Here is a 20,717-nt window from a genome sequence, read left to right as displayed (position 1 = left end):
CCCTGCACACCTGGAGGCCCTGCACACACGGAGGCCCTGCACACCTGGAGGCCCTGCACACCTGGAGGCCCTGCACACACGGAGACCCTGCACACACAGAAGCCCTGCACACCTGGAGGCCCTGCACACATGGAGACCCTGCACACACAGAGGCCCTGCACACACAGAGGCCCTGCACACGTGGAGAGCCTGCACACATGGAGGCCCTGCACACACAGAGGCCCTGCACACACAGAGGCCCTTCCTGATGAAGTGCTCCCCAGGACTCCAGACTGGCCGGACAGCCAAATGCTTCCTGAAGCATCCATAAGCTCTTTACAGAGAGTCTGACAACTTGGCTTTGGCCATTGCTGAGTAGCAGCAGATGTTTAGTGCAACACAAGGACGTGAACAAGGATTTTTGCGATCCCAACGGGCTGGGGAAAAAGAGGCTCGCTGCCGAAGGACAGGATATAGGGCCTGAGGGCACAGCCACCCCCACCTCCTTTCACCCCCCTTCACATAGAGAGTGCACCTGTTCAGAGCCCAGCTCCACGTGGTGATGCTCACACACAGACCCAGACACTCAGCTGAGCACACATGGACACACACAGGACACCAACACAGATAGACACATAGATCCACACAGAGACATTCACACACAGATACACACAACACACATATATATTCACTTAGGTATGTGCACTGACACAGATGCTCAGAGAGACACACAGACCTGCACAGGACATCAACCCACATAACACATGTATGGAGACACACACACAATCACACGTTATCACAGGAGGGAACTCGATGTGTTCCTTCTGGCCTCACTACCTGGTGCCTCAATGGCAGACCGAGACGGGCACCCCATGTGCACACAGGGCTTTGTGTTCAGAGAGAACCTCATGGATTTAAGACTGGCCTCCTGACTCAAGAGAGAGCGAGTTAGCTGCAATCAAAGCGCCAAAGCTACAAAGCACGAGGCCATCTAGGGACGTTCCCGATGCTTCCCTGAACTACACTTTGCAGCCTGCTCACATCGAGAAGTCCAGCTAATCACACAGAATTGTTTTCAGGGGATTTGGAACTTATTATTTAATAATGTTATTGCTGCCGTTCCAGAGTTCACCGGTAGGTCTGTGAGGCTCTGTGAATACAGAAGAATTATCTCAGACGCTGGAACGAAATCAGTTTCGCACAGATAGGCCAACATCTTTTAGGCCCAGTAAAAAATTTTTATATAAATGATTTATTTAATAGCTGCATTGTTGAGGACTCCTTTGCCACCAGAAGAACTGAATAAATTACCAGCTCTAGTAAGAAGAGAGAGAGAGAAAGAGAGAGCACAGAGAACAACGGCAGAAGTTTTTACGCTCCTCCCCCCTGCCGTCCCTCAGCACCTGGGAACCACCATTACCAAGTGCCAATTTGTCCAAAAAACCTTTACTAAGAATGTACCGTAGGCAAGGTTTTGTAGGAGATGTTGGAAATAGAAGCCAGACGGAGTCCTGATCCAGGAGGGAGGAGCTGAGAGCACAGCGGTCCGGGGATGCAGGGCAGGAGGGGAGGCACCTGGCACCGCCCAGAGTGGCCCCGAGCTGACCGTGGAAGGGTGAGTGAAATGGGCCGGGTGCGAAGGGGAGGAAGCCTGGTCCCAGCAGAGGCCGCAGCTTGTGCAGAGGCAGCGCTAGGAGCAGAATTATGGAGAACCGCCACGAGTGCGCAGCTGCTCTGCAAGCCCCTGTGGGGGGCGGAGGCGGGAGAGGTGGAGAGGCCCAGCTCGAGAGGGCCACGTGCTTCCCACACCAGCACTGAGTCTTGTCCTGAAGGCAGTGGAGAATCCCCCAAGAATGTCTGCACGCCCCCATGACCGTCAACAAGCTATCCCCCTCTCCTCACTGCTGTGAGACATCGCCCACCTCTGTCCCTGACTGGCAGTCCTGCCATCTTGATCATTTACCCTTTCTTTCTAAAATTTTTAAGTGTTTATTTTGAGAGAGCATGCATGCTAGCAGGGGAGGAGCAGAGAGAGAGGGAGAGAGAGAATCCCAAGCAGGCTCCTGGCTGACAGAGCAGAGCCTGACATGGGGCTCGAACCCATGAACCTTGAGATACTGATCTGATCCGAAATCAGGAGTTGTACACTTAACACACCAAGCCACCCAGGTGCCCCTGGGTCATTACTCCCTCTCAACTGGAGGCTTGAGCTACCTGGTTGCAGCTTGCCTCCCCTCAGTCCTGCTATCGTCCTGGATGACCTCAGTGCCCATCTCATATGCAGTCTCACTATTCATGATCCAGTGACGTTCACCCTTACTCTGGCTCCACCCCCACTTCTGTGGCCATACACCAGGCCCTGCCATTTCCCAGAATTCCTCTCTGTATGACACCCCCATCTCCAGCACCCCTCTCCTACTCATAACTGTTCTTACAGCCCTTCGTCCCTTCTGCTTCCACCACACCTCTTTTGTTCAGCTCATTAGGATCTCTGGATTCTCTCCATTTGCTCCCCCATATTTCAGCCCCCTCCAGCCTTCTCCAGCCTCCACACATCCTAATCCAGCCACGAGCCCATGGCCATCTCCCCTACACAGTTTTACCACCACTCTCCACTTTGCCTGTGCTCGTATTCATTGAAGCCACCCAGGAAACCCCAAGGAGGGTCTCGGTGCCGCAGCAGGCCCCACATTCCTGCTCCAGGCTGCAGGCTTGGTCCTCAGAACCCTGACGGGTCACATGACAGAATCAAAGTTTCCAAACTCCGTGGAGCTGCCAGACTTCCAGCGTCCTAGTCAGCCTTGTTTGAAACCTTCTGCACGCCAGAGTCCCCTCTCCCACTTCCCAGGCCCCACACCTACAAACAGCGGACACATGTTTGCTTCTGAGGAGGGAATCGGAGCAGAGACCTCCAAGAAGAAACAGCATCCACTTCCCAGGCCCCACACCTACAAACGTGCCTGCACCCAGGCCGTGTTTGTTCTCCTCACTCCACTTCTAACTCTAAAGCCAGTGCCATCCAGCCCAGGACCCCACTCTGCAGCCTCGGTGATGACCTTGTCCCTTCATAATCCCTTCTCGCCTGCATCTACAGCCTCTCCAATGCTCCTGCCAGCGTTTCAGTGCGCTAGAGTTCCATTCTTCTGAAGTGAACACTTTCCTAACTCCCCCAAGGAACCATACTCTTCTTTGCTTTGTGGCCAGGTTTCTTTAAAGAGTCATTTAGAGTCACAATCTCTTACCCATTCATTCCACAACCCACTGCCAGGCCTCTTCCACTCCTGCCGAAGTGTCTGCCTACTTCCAGGCTGCTAATTCCAGGGACCCTGTCAGTCCTGATCTGGGTTGGCGGGTCTCCCACATTTGATCCCCCTCTTGAGATCCTCTCCTCTCTTGGACCCTCTGACCCTCTAACTGCCCTCCTCAGTTCTCTTCTACCACGCTGTGCACTCCTGCTCCACGTCCCTGTGCCCAGGTGGGAAAATGGCTCAGGCATGTCAGCAGGTGGTGAGAAAAGCTGTGTGAACGTAAGGGAGGAGCAAGGTCGTGAACACCAGGGAGGAGCAAGGTCGTGAACACCAGGGAGGAGCAAGGTCATGAACACAAGGGAGGAGCGAGGTGTTGCAGCAGGTGCAGACAGCACAGGCAGAGGCCTGGCTTCAAAGAGGAAAAGCAACATTTCCACCTAGTACCTGTGAGATTGAAGAAAGGAGGTGAAAAGGTGGAGTGTAAGAAAGGTCATGCCTCAATTTTCTCTATAATGTAGGAAGGAGGTAAGAGTACCTGTTTGGGTTTGTGGGAGTTGAACCCTGGGGAGAGAGGTGAAGACCTAGGATAATTCCGAGTGTGAATGGGAGAGTGTGGTGGCCAAGGACAGTGAAAGGTCTTCGGGAGGGAGGCACAGGTAGAGTCTGAGCAGAGGATGGGTCCATCAGCAATCCGTGGTGTTTTCCATCAACACATGGCTGCCCTGAGGCGGAGGAGGGAGGAACGGCCAGAGAGGATCCAGCCTGGGTTTGGTTGTTCTGAGCTAAAGGCTAAAAGGCCAGGGATTCAAGGCTGCTAGTGAGAGTTGTGTCCAGGTGGTCAATCGGTGAACCCAAGCTGTAGGGAGGAAGTAGGTGACCTGGGAGGAAGCGGAAGAAGCCAGAGACTGGCTGTCTCTGGGGGACAGACATGCAGGTGCAGTGAGATGGCGTGAGCTAGAAGGAAAGCAGTGTGAGGCTGGGGTAGAGCAATAACAGGCGATGGCCAAAATGAGATTTGTGTTCTTGTTTTTATTTGTGTTGTGAACGCTTCAGATAAGCACCGACGTGTGAGAAGGAATGAGTCCCTCAGCGCCCATCACCCTGCTTTGACAGCTGTCAGCATTTTACCAATGTTATTTCATCTAATTGTCCCCCCAACTCATAGTTTTGGGGGTGAGGGAGCGGGAGGCTATAGTATATTAGAGTCCTAATTTTCATGTTATTTCACCTATAAATACTTCAGCGGATAAAATTTGGGGTTTTAATCTGAGAGCAGTTCCCTGAAATAAGAGTTTGGTTAAAGAGTGATGAAAACAGTTACTTCTCGTTGTTTAGTATATGCCAGATATTTAACATATACTATTTAATTCTTCCAAAACTCCATGACGTTGAGGGTGTTACTGTTATCATTCCTATTTTATAAACAGGGAATATGAACCATACAAAGCCACATGATTTGCCTAAAACCACTCCGCTGGTAAATGCAGTTGCTGGGATTAAACCCCCCTCCATCTGACTGTGACATCCTTCCTGTCAAGTTCAGCACTCTGCTCTATGTTGTTGGGGCAAAGGGAACAGAAACTACAAAGTTAGGATATGGGATGCTTTCCCTACTTTCCTAGGATCATAATTCCAGATGAGGCAAAAATAATGCCTGTAACTTAGATGCCACAATATTTGGTGACTTTTAGGGAAAAGAGGTGCTAATGGAAGGGCTGGTTGATGCTCAATCAGGAAGAGAGGCAGAGAACAAGATAGCTGCACATCTGAGCCACAAGGGACAGGGTTTCTGCATTCAAGGAAAGAGGGATGGTCTAGGGGAGCAGGCTGAAGGCTAACAGTTGGGGGGGCAGGATGAGTAACTCTAATGGAAAAAAGGAGTGACCCGAGAGGAAGGCCCAGGCACATTAAAAGGGGAGCGGGTACAGGAGGGGCTCTTCATAATGGAATACGGAGTGCAGTGAGCAGAGCGACCAGGGTCAGGAGAGAAGTCACGGTGGGAGGGTCCAAGAGGAAAGAGCAGCAGGTGGGGGAGAGAAAGAAACAGGGCTGAATATCCTTTTTTTCGGCAAAATGAATTGGACGTCACAGCAGTTGCCTGGTTCCACGCTACTCAACATGGGCTAGTAATGGTCTTCAACGTTCCGGGTCTACCGTGAGCGAGGTGCAGGGATTGAGGAGAAGCAACAGTTTAGAGGCCCCCATAGCAACAAGACAGAGCCACTATTGCCGGGGGCCAGTTTTTCTTGTATTTTACAGAAGTATCAATCCATGACAGATGAGAGATTTCTTTAAAACAATCCTTCATTGAAAGGGGATCCCTTTTGCACTGCTGGTGGGAGTGCAAACCAGTGCAGCCACTCTGGAAAACAGTATGGAGGTTCCTCAAAAAATTAAAACTAGAGCTACCCTGTGACCCAGCGATGGCACTACTAGGTATTTATCCAGAGGATACAAAAATGCTGATTCGAAGGGGCACATGCACCTCAATGTTTATAGCAGCACTAACAACAATAGCCAAATTATGGAAGGAGCCTAAATGTCCATCAACTGATGATATAATACAGTGGAATATTACTCAGTGATCAAAACAAATGAAATCTTGCCATTTGCCATGGAACTAAAGTGTATTATGCTAAGTGAAATAAGTCAGAGAAAGACAACTATCTTGTGATTTCACTCACATGTGGAATTTAAGAAACAAAACATGAACGTAAGGGAAGGGAAGCAAAAATAAGATAGAAAAAGAGAGGGAGGCAAACCATAAGAGACACTTAAATACAGAGAAAAAACTGAGGGTTGCTGGAGGGGTATTGGGTGGCGGGATGGGCTAAGTGGGTGATGGGCATTAAATAGGGTTGAGGACTGGGTGTTATATGTTAAGTGATGAATCGCTAAATTCTACTCCTGAAATCATTTTTACACTATATGTTAACTAACTTGGATTTAAATAAAGATAAATAAAATGACCCTCACCACAGGTAGCTCCAGAAGTACGAGTCTGTACTGCCTGTGTATTACGATGTGTTCGCTCTAATATCCTATCTTGTTTGATCAGGCCCACAGGACACATTATTGCAAGAGGCAGCCTCCTTAGTCTTCCCTGTAGTCTTAAAAGAAACAACGGCCAAAATTAAACTGGAAGAGTTAACATTGACTAGACTCCTGCTCTTGCTACAAAATACCTTTAGAAAGAAATGAAGTTTTGCGCTTAATCACATTTAAAAGTTAACCGAATCCAGTTTTCCAAACCCTTAGTAAAAAGCTTCCCAGGATTCCAAGATTGGAGCTGGTTACCGTGGGCTTTCCTGTAGAAGAGATTTCATTTTGAGACTTCATTCCTTGTTTTAGGATTATCACACATTTTAAAAGTAATCAAACTTGGTCTAGACAGCAGATTTCTGTAGTTGCTGAGGAACTGGATTAGTGCTAATCTAAGGAATGTATTATTCATTTTTATTTCCGTTTGTTACTACAGTGCTTTAATTGCAGATAAATGTCTTTTATGGCTCTCCGGGGTGTAAAACGTTTCTCTGTTTAGCTGGTGGGTTAGCCAGGGGAGACGGTGTTTGCATGCACCCTGGAAGCAGATGGCATTCAGGCACAAAGTGACTCAAAAGAACTAAAAAGGCTTCTTGCAATATAAACAATAGGTGGCCTTGTCAGCACAGGTCGCGGCCGAGTGCCCAGGGCCCGACCAGCTCAAGACCCAGGGCCTGGGGCGGGGTCGGCTGACGCTGCCCATGCCCCTGATTGCCTCTTCATGTCGCAGATGATGTCATTCTGCAACCTGCTACCACAGCCACCAGGCAGTCGGGTCCTCAGATAAAAGATTGGTTGTCAAACTAAGAAACTCATTTTCCACACGACAGCCAGAGTGAGCTTGTTGAAAAGCAAATCTGATAGCATCGCCCCAACCTCTGTGACCTCTCCAGCCCCGCCCTGCTTGAAACACTTGAGTGCTTCCCCCGGCCTTTAAGATGAGGATTAAATCCTTTCCAGGACTTGGAAGGCCTTACCCGGACTGTCCCCTCTCCACAGGACACTCACTGTGCTCAGCCTTTTTCTGTTCCTTTTGAAGGCAGTCTTGCCCATGCTTTTGCCGTGCACAGCCCAGAGCTCACTGAGGCGGCCTGAGGGCTCACTTCCTGTCCCCCTCAGCCGGAAGCTCTCGCCTCAGCCCAGAGAGGCTCCCCTTAGCCAGTGCTTAGATAGACCCTCATCAAATGCATACCACTGCTTCCTGCATCTGTCACAGCTGTAGGTTAATGTTTGTTTGTTATGTGTTTGATTAAGGACTGGATTTTCAACAGGCTAGAGCCCAGGAAGGCACACATTCTACCTGATACTCCTTTAGACTGTGTTTCTGGTTTCCAGAAGAGCCCCTAGTTCATGGCTAGTACCCAAGACGGAGGACTGAAGGCAGAAACCCTTACACATAAAATCCAAACCGCCTTCCAGGCTTTGGCTATTTGTGAACAACCCTCAAGAGCCATGATGTCATGAGCCATGTCATTGCCAAGGTCCTGTGAGGCTCCAGTGAGGGACCAGCAGCTGCTCCTCCATGCGCCAGTTGCCACGTCTTACAGAGTAATTCCTAAGAATTTAAAACAGTTCTGTTAACCATGAAAAATAATAACACCCCCACCACCACCAAAGCAACAACTGCTAGTGCTGGTGCCTCATAAGAATAGAGTGTGAAGTCATCTAATACTTTCCTCTTTCACGGGTGAGATATGCTATGGATAGATTCATGAATTTGGAGGTTCATAATAGCTCACATCTATGGAACTCTGACAGTGGGTGAGACTGTGCTGGTGCTCGTGTGTTTTCTCACTGAATCTTCTCAACAGATCTCCTTTAATCCTCCTTTTACAGATGAATAAACAAGAGATTCAGAGATATCAAGTGACTCACCCAAGGTCACACAGCTAGTAATGGCAGAGTAGACTTGAAGCCACCTGATCTAACTAATTCCAGAGCCTGCACTCTTGCATTACTTGTTACCACCTGCCCCAGAGAGGTCCAGGACACAGCCTTACCAGATACCAAAGGAGTGCTGTCCTCCTAGACTAAATGCCTCTTTTCATAGAGGAATAGTTGTCCCTTAGTCTGACACTTTGGGTTTGAGGTAAGATTTAACTACAAAGAGCTAAACAGCCTTTCTTTAGTTTCTTCCCTTTCCAAATATTTTCGATTGTGATTCATTTCTAAAATACAGATTGATCATCTGTCTCTTTCCCAGGTTGATGAATGTCCAATGGCTTCTCTCTACTTGAAAGAATATGATGAACCACTTAGCCTGGCACACAGGCCCCCTGAGTGGGCCCGGCCTCTGTCCTCTCTCAGCACCCACCACATCCTTCAAATAGGACTCCTAAGCAGACTGCCAAAGACTTGCCTGCTTTCCTGCCTGAAATGAGGTCCTGTCATCTTGAAATCATAGTCATCCACCCAAGCCAGGTCAACATGAGGGACAAATGCCATATAGAATGCCAACAAATATTACCATCGTTTTAAAATAATTCTAAATTTTATTAAGTTCCATAATGTTCACCTAAATCTGAGAGGAAGGATTAACTGAAAAAGACCTCAGCCTTTTGCAAACCTGGGGTTGATAAGGTTTTCAACAGTAGTTCAATTTCAAATTAGGAAAGAATATTTCACATCACCTCTAGTGAGTTTCCTCCCCCCACCCCACAACTCTAAACCTACCAGAAGGCCTTTCCAGCGATTTCCTCAAAGTGTAACAAATTCTACTTTGTATATCATCTCTTCCTGTTTAATTATAAGGATTTGAATTTGCAGCGCCAATTAATCAGTAATTAGATAGTACTGAACCAAAAGAAATTAAACAAAGATAAAAACAAAAACACAACTCAGCTCAAGACCATATCATCTGGTAACATTTCATGTAGCTGATAAAATACCCCTTGAGAGATACAGGTTAATTGAATCAGTAACAACGTATTCTTTGGATTTTTTTGTTATTCTTGTTGTTAGTGACCTCCAATGCCAGTGGGAAACTCAGAGGAAATCCAAATACAAAAACGCTCTGGTCATGCTAATGTTTATCACTCTTTTCACTCTTCATCAGAAATCCAGTTTATGACACTCAATAATTGTTTCAAAATGGAGTAGTAGACTTCGGTGACGCAAAACAAATGCATATTTTATAATGATACGTTCTCTGTTGATCTTCATATTTAAAAAATACACAGATTAGCTTTTGAGTTAATTACCAGTCCGACCTCTAAAATCAAATGTTCACCTTAGATGTGAAAATAAAATCCAAAAAGATACAAAGCAGATTGAGGAAGGAAAAATAAAGATTCCTGAAACCAAGATGTAAGTGGGAGGAAAGGCGTGACTGTGTATCAAGCCCTAGAGGGCAGGAGACTTCTCCCTGTAGTCCTGCCATTTCCCTGTGCCGGGCTCATACCGCTTATCCTGGTTCTCGAGCCCTTTGTTACCAAGAGAAAGAGAAGACTGACGGTTGGAGAGAGAAGTCCAGTAATACAGTCTTGAAAGAGAGGACAGACAGGCTACTCGTGTGTGTCCCCCGCCCGCCCTGGCATGGAGTGAGCCTGACAGTTGGGCTCTGGGGCGGGCAGACAGGCAGAGGTCTGAGAGCAGGTTGTGGAGCAAACCTTTCTCCTTCAAGGCCTCCAATTACTCCTTCCCCCTGTGACTACATAGGGAGATGGAGCCAACAAAACACTCAAAATTACCTTAAGGCACTTTGAGTTCTTTCTCCGGTGCTGTTTCAGGAAGCTTTGTTTCTGTAAGACATCAGCATCACCTCTACTCCCAAGGATGAGGCTCGTGTCAATTATGGATATTGTAAATCTTTTAATTATGTGCCAAATGAATGAGGGGGTTTTTTTCCCCTAAGTGTATGAGATTGTCTTGAAAACTCCTGCAGAGTGAATTTTACTGTGTCCTCTCAAGCTTGCTTTCTAGAAGCATTTAATTGCCATTCTCTGAAAAAAAGCACTTTGTCTTTTGATAGAACAATTTGCCAAGAAAGAGGGTAAGGTGCTTTGAGAAGAACTATAGAAGGAAATTTGAAAAATTCTCATCTTTTGGCACCTAGGATTGAAAGAGTAGGCTTTGTTTAGTAATTTAGTGTCATCGTGAACATTTGAGGGCCAAATTGTAATAATTTTTATGACTTCGTGGCGAAATTACTAAAGCAGCCCCCAACTTTGGGGACGCTTTGATTTTTCTCCAATTTAGGAATCTCTTTTCCCAGTGTATTGTGAAGTGATCCTATAAAGTCTCAATCTCTAAGAGTTCATTGCTTTTACAAATTATATGGCACCGCTTGAATGTAAGCCGTTATTGGTCAACATGACGGTCATTTGTCAGTATGGTTTATTAACCCTCTGTTGCACTTCTTCAGCTGTTCCCTAATTTGAAAATGGAAAATGTTCCTCTCTCAGGAGGTGGTACAATTTATCTGATGTCAATGTGCTATGTAAGTTCTGGCCTCTTGATACTAACTTCTTTATTGAAATCGGCTTCAACAAGCTGACTCCAGTCCACAGAGATCATTAACTTACGAACCTTCACTCGGGGTTCAGTGGCCAAAATTAATGAACCAGAGTAACCTCTTCATCTCAGTGAATGATTACCAGTGGCCTCTCTCTCTACCAGCGTGGTAACTACTCCCCTGACCTGTCTGTCTTCTAGGAGTATAGGGAAGCAGAGCACTGGAGTTTAAATACCTCTAATTGCCTTTCTCCTCCACACTCTCGTATTTCGTTAAATGGCTCTAGTAGTGAATGTTCCAACCAAATCCCCGGGAGCCACCCTGGATTGCTCCCTTTCGCTCATTTCCCACACTCGGTGCATGACCAGTTCTGCCGGATTACCTGCCACTGCCTCACCCTAGTCCAAGCCACTATTTCGTCTTGTTTCGTCTCCTAGCAATTATCTAACTGGCCTCCTGCTTCTAGTCCGCCTTCCCTAAAATCCTTTCTCCATATAGCAGCTCAGGTAATTATTTTTAATCATATTGTGTCACTAGGCCTGCTCGACACCTTCCAGTGACTTCCCATTCCACGTAGAATAAAATTGAAATAGCTCCCATGGCCGCAGACTCCACATGACCAGCTCTGCATGCCTCTCCCCTTCTCACCCCAAGTAGGTGGTTCTTCAAACATTCAGCGCTCATTCCCACCACTTCGCCTTTACACAGCTGTCCCTTCTGCTAGGAGGACATTTCCCTACCTCCTTAGGACTGACCCCTCCCCCTTCACACTTCACCTCAGATGTCTTCTCCTCAGAGAAATCTTTCCTGACCACCTTGAGTGCAACCACCCTCAATCACAGTCATGTCAACCTGTTTATACCCTTCGTAGAACTTGTGACTATCAGAAATTCTTCTGTTCCCTTTTGTTTGTTTACTGATAATTGTGTTTTTTCCCACTAGCCTCTTCTGCTGTTCACCATGGATCACCGGTGCCTTGAACAAGTTCTAACCTATAGTACACTCTGAATAAACACTTGTTAGATGAATATCCAATGAATGAATGAATCCTTCTCTTCCTCATGCTATAGGATTTTGACTGGATTGCTAACCTCTGGACCTCAGCTTCCTGATCTGTAAAGTAAAGCTAACAAAACTTTGGATTTTCATGGGGACAAGTTAAAGGAACAAATGTGTGTAGTAACATGTGGTACCTGATACATGTGGGGTACACGGCCCATTGCAGGCACAGAGAAGCACAGGTAACAGTGTCCCTCCCCCACCCTGTTTGACAGGAAATCTTCAGAGGAACTGGACATGGACAAGGTGACAGCAGCAATGGTCCTGACCAGCTTGTCCACCAGCCCTTTGGTTCGAAGCCCTCCCGTGCGGCCAAATGGTAAGCGTGGGGGATGGGGCATAGGGAAGGCCTGACACCAGGAGCAGAGCCTCTCTGTGAGGGCCCCCATTCCTATCAAACACAGTAAACAATTAACTGCCATCCATTGGCAGAAAGCAAGGTGAAATATATGTAGAAGAAATGGAGACCTCACCACTATCAGCCTCCTCATCTCCCCAGAGGCCTCACGGCAGCTCATTCCTCCATCCATCCATCCATCCATTCAACTCACATTTACTGAGCTCCATCACCTGTCCAGAACACATCTTTCAGTGCCTATGTTCTTTTTCCCTAGGTAAATAGAGAATGGTCCAATGAAGTCATCTTCACCAGCATTATTTCTGTTCAGTTGGACAGGTAGTTGGATCAAAAAACTCTGAATATTAAATATTTTGAAAAAGTTTTGTCCCAATGGAATAATATTAATCAAACAGAAGTATGTAGTCCATTCACGTACTCAATATATATTTACTAGGTACCATGCTAGATGGTTTGAATACATCATTGAAAACAGTGTTCATACTCAATCATTCATATTTTACAGTTTCTTTGGGGAGGAAAAACAAGTATCCATCATATTATTGGCTAGCATTTATTAAGCACTTACTATGTGCCAAGCAAGTACTAAACTTGCTTTTTAGCATGCAATTCTCACAACAACTCTATGAGACATTATTATCACTATTTTACAAAGGAGTAAACTAAATAAAGCACAAGAGGATTAACTGATTGCAAATATCAGAGCTGAAATTCTATTCTGTATCTTTCCAATTCCAGATCTGCTTAGTCACGATATAATATTGACACCTGTAATTCAGTGTGATAAATAAGGAGGGAAATGAAGTTGGAAAGATTGACCCAGGATCTATCAAGAGGAGCTATGTATTCCTGGCTAGGAGTTTGGACATTAATCTGAGGCTATAGGATAGCTATGAAGTGATAGGCACTGGAAAGTTATGATAGGATTTACAGGCAAAAACAAAAAACAGAACTATATGGGCGTCCTGGGCCTTAGTGGTCACAGTCGGGATGAATAGGACAGAGATTAGAAATGTGAAGAAGGTAAAGTCAACAGGACTGGGTGATGGACAGAGAGGAGGAAGGGGAGGACAATAAGGTGACTTTCAGGCACCCAGTGTGCTTCCAGAAGAGGCCCACTCCTCAAGAGAGAACAGAGCAGAGAAATGGATGTATGGGTAAATGTTTGGGCGAGACGCGGGGTTTCTGAAGAAGATGCTAAGGCTGGTTTGAAACATGTTTAGTAGTCAGAACCTGAGGATTTTTTAAGGGTCCATGTCTGGTGGAGATTTGGGTGCAGCCTAGGAGAGAGACCCGGGCTTACCGTGTGGAACTGTGAAGCCATACGAAGAGATGAGATCACCTCGAGGAATTGTGTAGAAAGAGTGTAAAGAGAGGATGCTCACGGGGGTGGTGATGCCCTTCAGCATGTGAGGGACCAGCAGAGGGAAAAGAGCCTGAGGGGAGCCTGACGGGTTACCACAGAGGTAGAGGAGAACCGGGAGAGTGTGGTTTCAGGCAAGCCAAGGTAAAAGTGTGTTTCAGGGAGAGACTCTGATGCTGCAAGAGGTCAGCCATGAGAAGGACTAAATTTTGCATCAAGTAGAAAGTCACTGGTGGTTTTGGCAAGAGCATTCCCAGTGGACGACCCTTGGCCGGAAGCCAGATCGAACTTCAGTTCAAGCTGCAGGTCACTGAAATGTAGGGCACTGAGACTACTGAATAAAGCTCTCCAGCAAGGGAAACCCTTCTCTTAAAAGCCAGCCTAGTCAATTACAGGATTGAGCTACGGTTCACACATCATTTGGTTTTAAGGAGGAGGTGTTAAGATAAATATATTGAACATCCAGTGAGTCCTCACCAGAACTTAACTCCAATCCAGCTGGGGTACAAGGTGCTCTTGAAAGAAGCCTGACCATTCCTACTGAGTGATCTGACCACGGCTTATTGGTAAACAGGGGTCCTGGCTTCCCTTTCTCATCTTGGTAAAGCCACTAAAGAAAGATTACGGTGAAAGCAAAACTGAAGGCACCCCCAAAAGTAATCACAGGAAGAAAAGAATTGCAGAATTCCATGGAATCCTCAGAGGAGAAAAAGTATTATTTTTAATGTATTCATCATTTTTACCACTGCATTCTTTTTTAATTGAGAACATCTTTAATGTTCCTTTGTATTAAAAGGTTAGAATCAAAATAAACTCTTCACTTCTTCAATGAAAACTTTTGTTAGCATAGTTATAAAGTTATAAAGAAAATTCTAAATTATGATTTTAAATTATGATTTAAGCAATTACTACTCTACTAAGAATCCCAAATTGTCTATTATCTCCCATTAAGTCTACAACAGGAAGCAAATTCTTAAAAAGGGAGAGCAGTTTATGATAAGGAAGGAACTATCAAATTTTTTAGAAACAAAGATTATATCCAGAATTACTGTATATCAGTGAGTTTTATAAAACCTTGGTGATCCTTTTCTGTGTCTGAGAAGGATCATTTTGCCAGGATGTGGGTTTGCAAAGAGAGTAAGAGTCCAGCAGCATGTGTCTGCATTTTTGGCAAATACTTGTTTAAGAAGACACTATTCTCTTAAAAAAAAAAATTCTGAATGAGTTCTGACTTTTTTTCTGAAAAATTTATTTCTATATCACATTGTCCCTCTGTTTAAAAAGTGTTTCGCAAGGAAAGATCATTCACAAGTAAACAAATTAACTTTGGGCATTGACGTGAAGCAAAGTAACCACACTGTAATCATAGTTGGTTCTCAAAATAAATTCAGTTCCTCACGTGGAGCATGATTACACATCTAGCACCATGAACTTATTTTATTTTACAAGTGCTTGCTGCAGTGTATTTATAAGCCTCAGAAGCCTGCCAAGCAAGTGTGTCACACCAGGTTATATTACTAAGGCCTTACATTAGTTCCCTCTTGAAGTTGTGTTGTCCTGAATAGAGGTTTCTTATCTTCAATAGGCAACTCAGGTCCAGTCAGTGCATCAGTCTGTGTAGACTGCAGAGGTGAGATGCTAATTTGGTTTAGCTGAGTCTGACCAGGAATGAGCCTGCATAAATGACCACTGGATTCTGTTAGAGCCTTGCTTTAATGAGATAGGTAACTTACATCTGGTATTTCAACTTCAAACTTCAGTCCTTTAAGTGAACTTTTTGTTTGACATGGTTGAGGAATATGCTAGAAATCTATAATTATGTGAAGGAGGTTAAGAAAGTTTTCCATGAATGTTAGTCTGCTGTTTGTCTTCATTACTAATTACACGGATGTTAGCAGCATTTTTTTAATGAGGCATTTTGAGACTTTTCCCTGCATGTACTTAGACTATAGTTTTAATATATTCAAAATGCACATAAATATGAAGGAGAAATTATCCTTTAAAAAGAAGGTAGAATTTATGCAAGTGCTAATTAAGATTGGGCATCTTCAAAGGTAAAGCAAATCTTCAATGATTAAAAGACTCCCCCCCTGCCCCCGCCTAACTGAGCAAAGATCGCTCTGCATTAGCAAACATTTCATAATGTTTCCCCACAAGTGGAAAGGTAAAATTCAACACCAGTCTTATCAGTAATTATTACCAATCAATCTCTGATCTCAGTTTTGCTGGAGACCAAGGAGGCTGCTCACAGCACGGGGCCCACATGCATGAAGGAGAAAGAGGACCAGTTGGTAGACCGGGGTTTGGGCCTCCGGCCCAGCAGTTACACAGGAGAAATGTGGCCAGTCACTTCACTTCCTGGTGCCTCAGGATCCCCATCTGTACAGTAGGCATAACAATCCTCACTCTGAGAGACAGATGTGAGGATGCATGAGATTGTGTGAATGAGCTCTGTGAGACGGAAAACATTCACCAAATGTAAGGCACTCATTTGCTCTAAGAAGCAGCTGTTACAATAAGGTAGATGGCTTTGGGTAACTATGCAGAAATTATTTTCTTAGGTTCTTAAATTTTAGACTAACTTTTTCTAGAAATGTAATCCAAGGACCACAGACCTATGAGAACTTCCTTTCAAAAGGTTAAAATAGGGGATGGGGGTTGGGAGGAGACCAGCGCCAATGATTTCTTAGAAATGCAGTCAATGAATACAGAGCTCCCCAAACTTAGTGAACACGAACAGCTTATTTTTTTCTCATTTTCATATAATTTCCACCGTCATCCTGAGAAGCTAGTGTTGAACAAAACACACAGGAGAAAAACTGTTAGAAAAACCTGTTACGTGATTAAAATAGCGAAATGTTTATCAACTATAACACGATGCGGTGGGGGTTTTCTGGAGGTTCGGAGTAAATGTTTAATACGCAGCCGTTGCAAAGTGTGGAATGGGCTGCAAGCGCTTTCATTAGCATAAAATCAAGGTCGTCCCCCCCCCCCCCCCCCCCCCCCCCCCCCCCCCCCCCCCCCCCCCCCCCCCCCCCCCCCGCCCCGTTACCGCCAACCTCCCCCTCCCCCTCCCCGCCCGGGGCACAGCGCTGCTCGCCCGGGCGGCTCTGACACTGTGTTTGTGTGCACGGACAGAGGGCCTCAGCGGATCCTGGAAGGAGGGAGGAGGCGTGCCTTCCAGCAGCAGCAGCAGCGGCTACTGGAGCTGGAGCGCCCCCAGCGACCAGTCCAACCCGTCCACGCCGTCGCCGCCGCTGTCGGCCGACAGCTTCAAGCCGTTCCGCAGCCCCGCGCCGCCGCCGCCGCCGCAGCCGGACGACGGCATCGACGAGGCGGAGGCCAGCAACCTGCTCTTTGACGAGCCCATTCCCAGGAAAAGAAAGGTTGGTGTGTCGCCCACACCGTTTTGGGGTTTTAGTTGCACGAACGGCCGCCTTGGAAGGGCCTGTGTGCGCCTGGCCTGATGGTTCCGCCTTCGTGCTTCCCACGCCCCTTGTGATCGACAGAAACACCCGGTGCTCCCCGCTGACGTTCTCTGACGTTTCAAAATAATTTAAGGGTCACGATTAAAACCAAAAATGACCAAGTCGTTGATAGGTTTCTTTCAAGTACCCTCGCCCCACCTCATCTGTGATGTAAGAATTAACAGGCATCAAATTGCACTTCAGGCTTGGTTTGGTGATTAACTCACTCTCTTCGTGGGACTTAATTTTCTTTGTCTGTAAAGTAAAGTTAATACTATATTTTTCTCTTTTCTGTTTCCGTAAGCCCTGACGGGTTGTTGGGAAGAATACTTTGTGGCTGATTTTATAAACCCACATTGAAACATACATGCAAGCTGACATATAAACCTATGTATGTACTTACATACTACAAGTTATATATTTGCCAAATTAGAAGTGAAAAGGGAAACCTAATTAGCTGATTTACTAAGTTAATTGATTATACTTTCATTTAATCCTCACAGCAGTCCTGCTGGTTAGTATTCTTCCCCTATTTTGATACGAGGAGGTTGATGAGCAGGAGGTTATGCATCAACTCGCCGCTGACAGGCAGGTTAGAAAGGGCCAGAGCTGCCATTCAAGCACAGATCTGCCTGGACCTAAAGCTCAAACTCTTTTCATTTTATTCACATACGTTGAAATGATTATGTCTACTCACAATTTTTGAGAAGCACTTCTATTTCAGAGAATAGAGCAATGCAACTGCTACCTCTAGAAAACACTTCAACCTTTGTTAAATCACCGTATAAATATGAAACTGTTATTTGATATGCTGGTATTTAATTTGTTACTGGGAGCTTCCTTATCAATGACTATTCACAAACAAAAATCCAAAGGAAAGCCCTGAGGACTGCAGTGCAACCTGTTTTTTTTTCCCCAATTCATTCCAAAGAGCACAACAAAGAGATGGCATTGGTCCAACTGTCCCTCCCTGCGTCCCTTTTAGCATCATTCAGCATGTGTAACAGTAGAGGTTGCACAGCCTCTCTCTCTACCCAGAGCACAGGGCATTTGTGTGGTCTCCTGTCCTTCTCAGCGACCATGGCATGGAAAGTTGCTGTTTTACACCCCAGGCGCCTCGGTGCGGGGTGGGGCTGGAGTGGTTCAGCATCCACTGGGACCCAGGGACTGCACCTTCACTTGACTAGTCAGGGAGACAGGCTGGCACTTGTATCAGGGGAACCTGCAGGCGAGACAGCCACGTGGACCCAAAGTCTTGTCCTCTTGCTTCAGGCTGCACAGACTTGTGTCTCTGGGGTCGCCTGACTGTGTAGGGCTGACTCTCACCAAGCAGGTCTCACCATTGTGGCAAGGACTCCCGGCCCAGGGAAACCCCACCTTGTAAAGTGTGCTGCTGAAAGCCTGCCCAGCCTTTCTAATGGAGCCACACCAGCTAAAACTCACATTCTTGCATTACGTTACATTGCACTGGTCAGACTTGTACTGAAGGTCTGTCGTCTTCGGCTAAATTAGGGGACAGTCAAGTCACCAAAGGAAAAGAGCAAAAAAACCTCATTACAAAGTGGCTTCATCTGAAGACAGACCCGCTCTGCAGGGCGCTGGATGGTTGGAATAAGTGCATGAACAAGAACATGGTCTTCCTTCTTTCTTTATGATTTTTCCCTCTATATTCAGATCTGGATTTCCCCAGAGTAGGTAGTATCCCCCTGGTGGCTGAAGGTTGTCCTCACTAAGTTTTAAATGAGGGATCTTACAGAGAGCAAGTCGTTGCCTTTTTCTAAGTTCACGTCACTTTGAATAGTGACAGTAATGAGAATGTGGGATGGTTGCTGTTTATTTTTTTATTTATTCATTTTTAATTTTTTTAATGTTTTTAATTTATTTTTGAGAGACAGAGAGAGACAGTGTGAGCAGGGAAGGGTCAGAGAGAGAGGGAGGTACAGAATCCGAAGCAGGCTCCAGGCTCTGAGCTAACTGTCAGCACAGAGCCCAACACGAGGCTCGAACCCACAAACCATGAGATCATGACTTGAGCCGAAGCCGGACACTTAACCGACTGAGCCACCCAGGCGCCCCTATTTTTTTATTAAGTGAACCAGTATTTGCTGCGTGTCCATCAGGCACAATGCACAGTGTCCTAAGATCAAGACATAGCCAGTGACGGTAAGGTTGGAAGTTGGGTGGGTGGGCACTGATGCGTAAAGAGGCAATAATGACTAGGGGTGGAAAATGCTGTGCTCACGATGTGGTAGAAACACAGTAACTGTGATGCAGTTATTTTAGAGTTTTTTAAATCTTTTAAAGATTTCGACAAGTTAATTTGTGTAATCCATTAGACAACATGGGCAGTTGTGATGGTTAGATGTCCTGTAGGGACTGAGAACCTTCTAGATCAGTATTTTCCAAACTGCAGGTCTCAATCCACTAGTGGGTTATGAGTCAATTTAATGAGCTACTCGAGTAGCACTTCTTTAATGAATAGGATAGAATAGGATGCATTGTACTCAATTAGGGTAAGCAATGTTTCTTGGTGTTTTTGTGTCAATTATACACTTACCTGGCTAATGTACAAAACTGTATCTCTTACTGTGGTTCATGGTTTAAAATGTTTGGAGGCCCCTATTCTATGTTATAAAGAGAGAACACAGTAAGTGATAAACGTAGGAGCACTGAACAGAAATCAAAAGATCCACATCCTAAACCCAACTTTGCCACCCTGAGAACTTGGAAAATCCTGTCTCCCTTTTGGTTATCAGCTTCTTCATCTTTAAACCAGGCAAACAGGTATTATCAAACTTCTATTAGGATAATCATGAAGATTAAATGTGACCATAAGTAGAAAGGATATACAAGCCCTAAAACCCCACGTACTGGAATGTAGCATCATTTTAACAGACATTTTAGATTCTAAACAAAGGGGAAGAATATTCTCTAGATGGGATTATGAAGCAGTGGTCCTGATCTTCTCCTGCTTATGGAACCTCTCTCCACTCTTCTCCCACCTCCTCCACCCATGGACATCTCACTCTCACCTCTTATGGTGATCCATGCCCCTCTTATGGAAAGAGGAAGAGAGTATGAGACATGTTGCATCGACAAGGCATTATCTTTTGGAGAAACATTTGCTGATAACAACTGTATTTGCATATTTAGTTACAGTTTACAACATGCTGTTCCCCCCTCAATCTATCTTAAAATTCATATGGAACCACAAAAAAAACCCTGAATAGCCAAAGTAATATTGAAGAAGAAAACCAAAATGGGAGGCATCACAATCCCAGACTTTAGCCTCTACTACAAAGCTGTCATCATCAAGACAGTATGGTATTGGCACAAAAACAGACACATAGACCAATGGAATAGAATAGAGAACCCAGAACTGGACCCACAAGTGTATGGCCAATTAATCTTTGACAAAACAGGAAAGAGTATCGAATGGAAAAAAGACAGCCTCATCAACAGGTGGTGTTGGGAGAACTGGACAGCAACATGTAGAAGAATGAAATTCGACCACTTTCTTAGACCATTCACAAAAATAAACTCAAAATGGAGTTTTCCTGAATGTGAAACAGGAAACCATCAAAACCCTAGAGGAGAAAGCAGGAAACAGCCTCCTTGACCTCAATCGCAGCAATTTCCTCCTCGACACATCCCCAAAGGCAAGGGAATCAACAAAAATGAACTATTGGGACCTTATCAAGATAAAAAGCTTCTGCAATGCAAAGGAAATGATAAAAAAAAAAAAAAA

The 20,717-nt window shown here is 45.5% G+C and overlaps 1 protein-coding gene across 1 annotated transcript in view; it reads left to right on the top strand.

Annotated features, from left to right (window-relative positions):
- The window catches only part of ZNF704 (zinc finger protein 704), a 215,859-nt gene that overhangs the window by 161,354 nt on the left and 33,788 nt on the right, over positions 1–20,717 (top strand). The window contains exons 3-4 of the mRNA XM_029923635.1: positions 11,997–12,100; positions 16,641–16,888. Coding sequence (XP_029779495.1) covers positions 11,997–12,100; positions 16,641–16,888 — 352 coding nt within the window. The remainder of the gene's footprint in view (positions 1–11,996; positions 12,101–16,640; positions 16,889–20,717) is intronic.

This window comes from Suricata suricatta, chromosome 15 (assembly GCF_006229205.1).
Source record: "Suricata suricatta isolate VVHF042 chromosome 15, meerkat_22Aug2017_6uvM2_HiC, whole genome shotgun sequence".
NCBI lineage: Eukaryota > Metazoa > Chordata > Mammalia > Carnivora > Herpestidae > Suricata > Suricata suricatta.
Note: the sequence above shows the minus strand (reverse complement) of the source record. Positions and strands in the feature narration are given on the sequence as shown.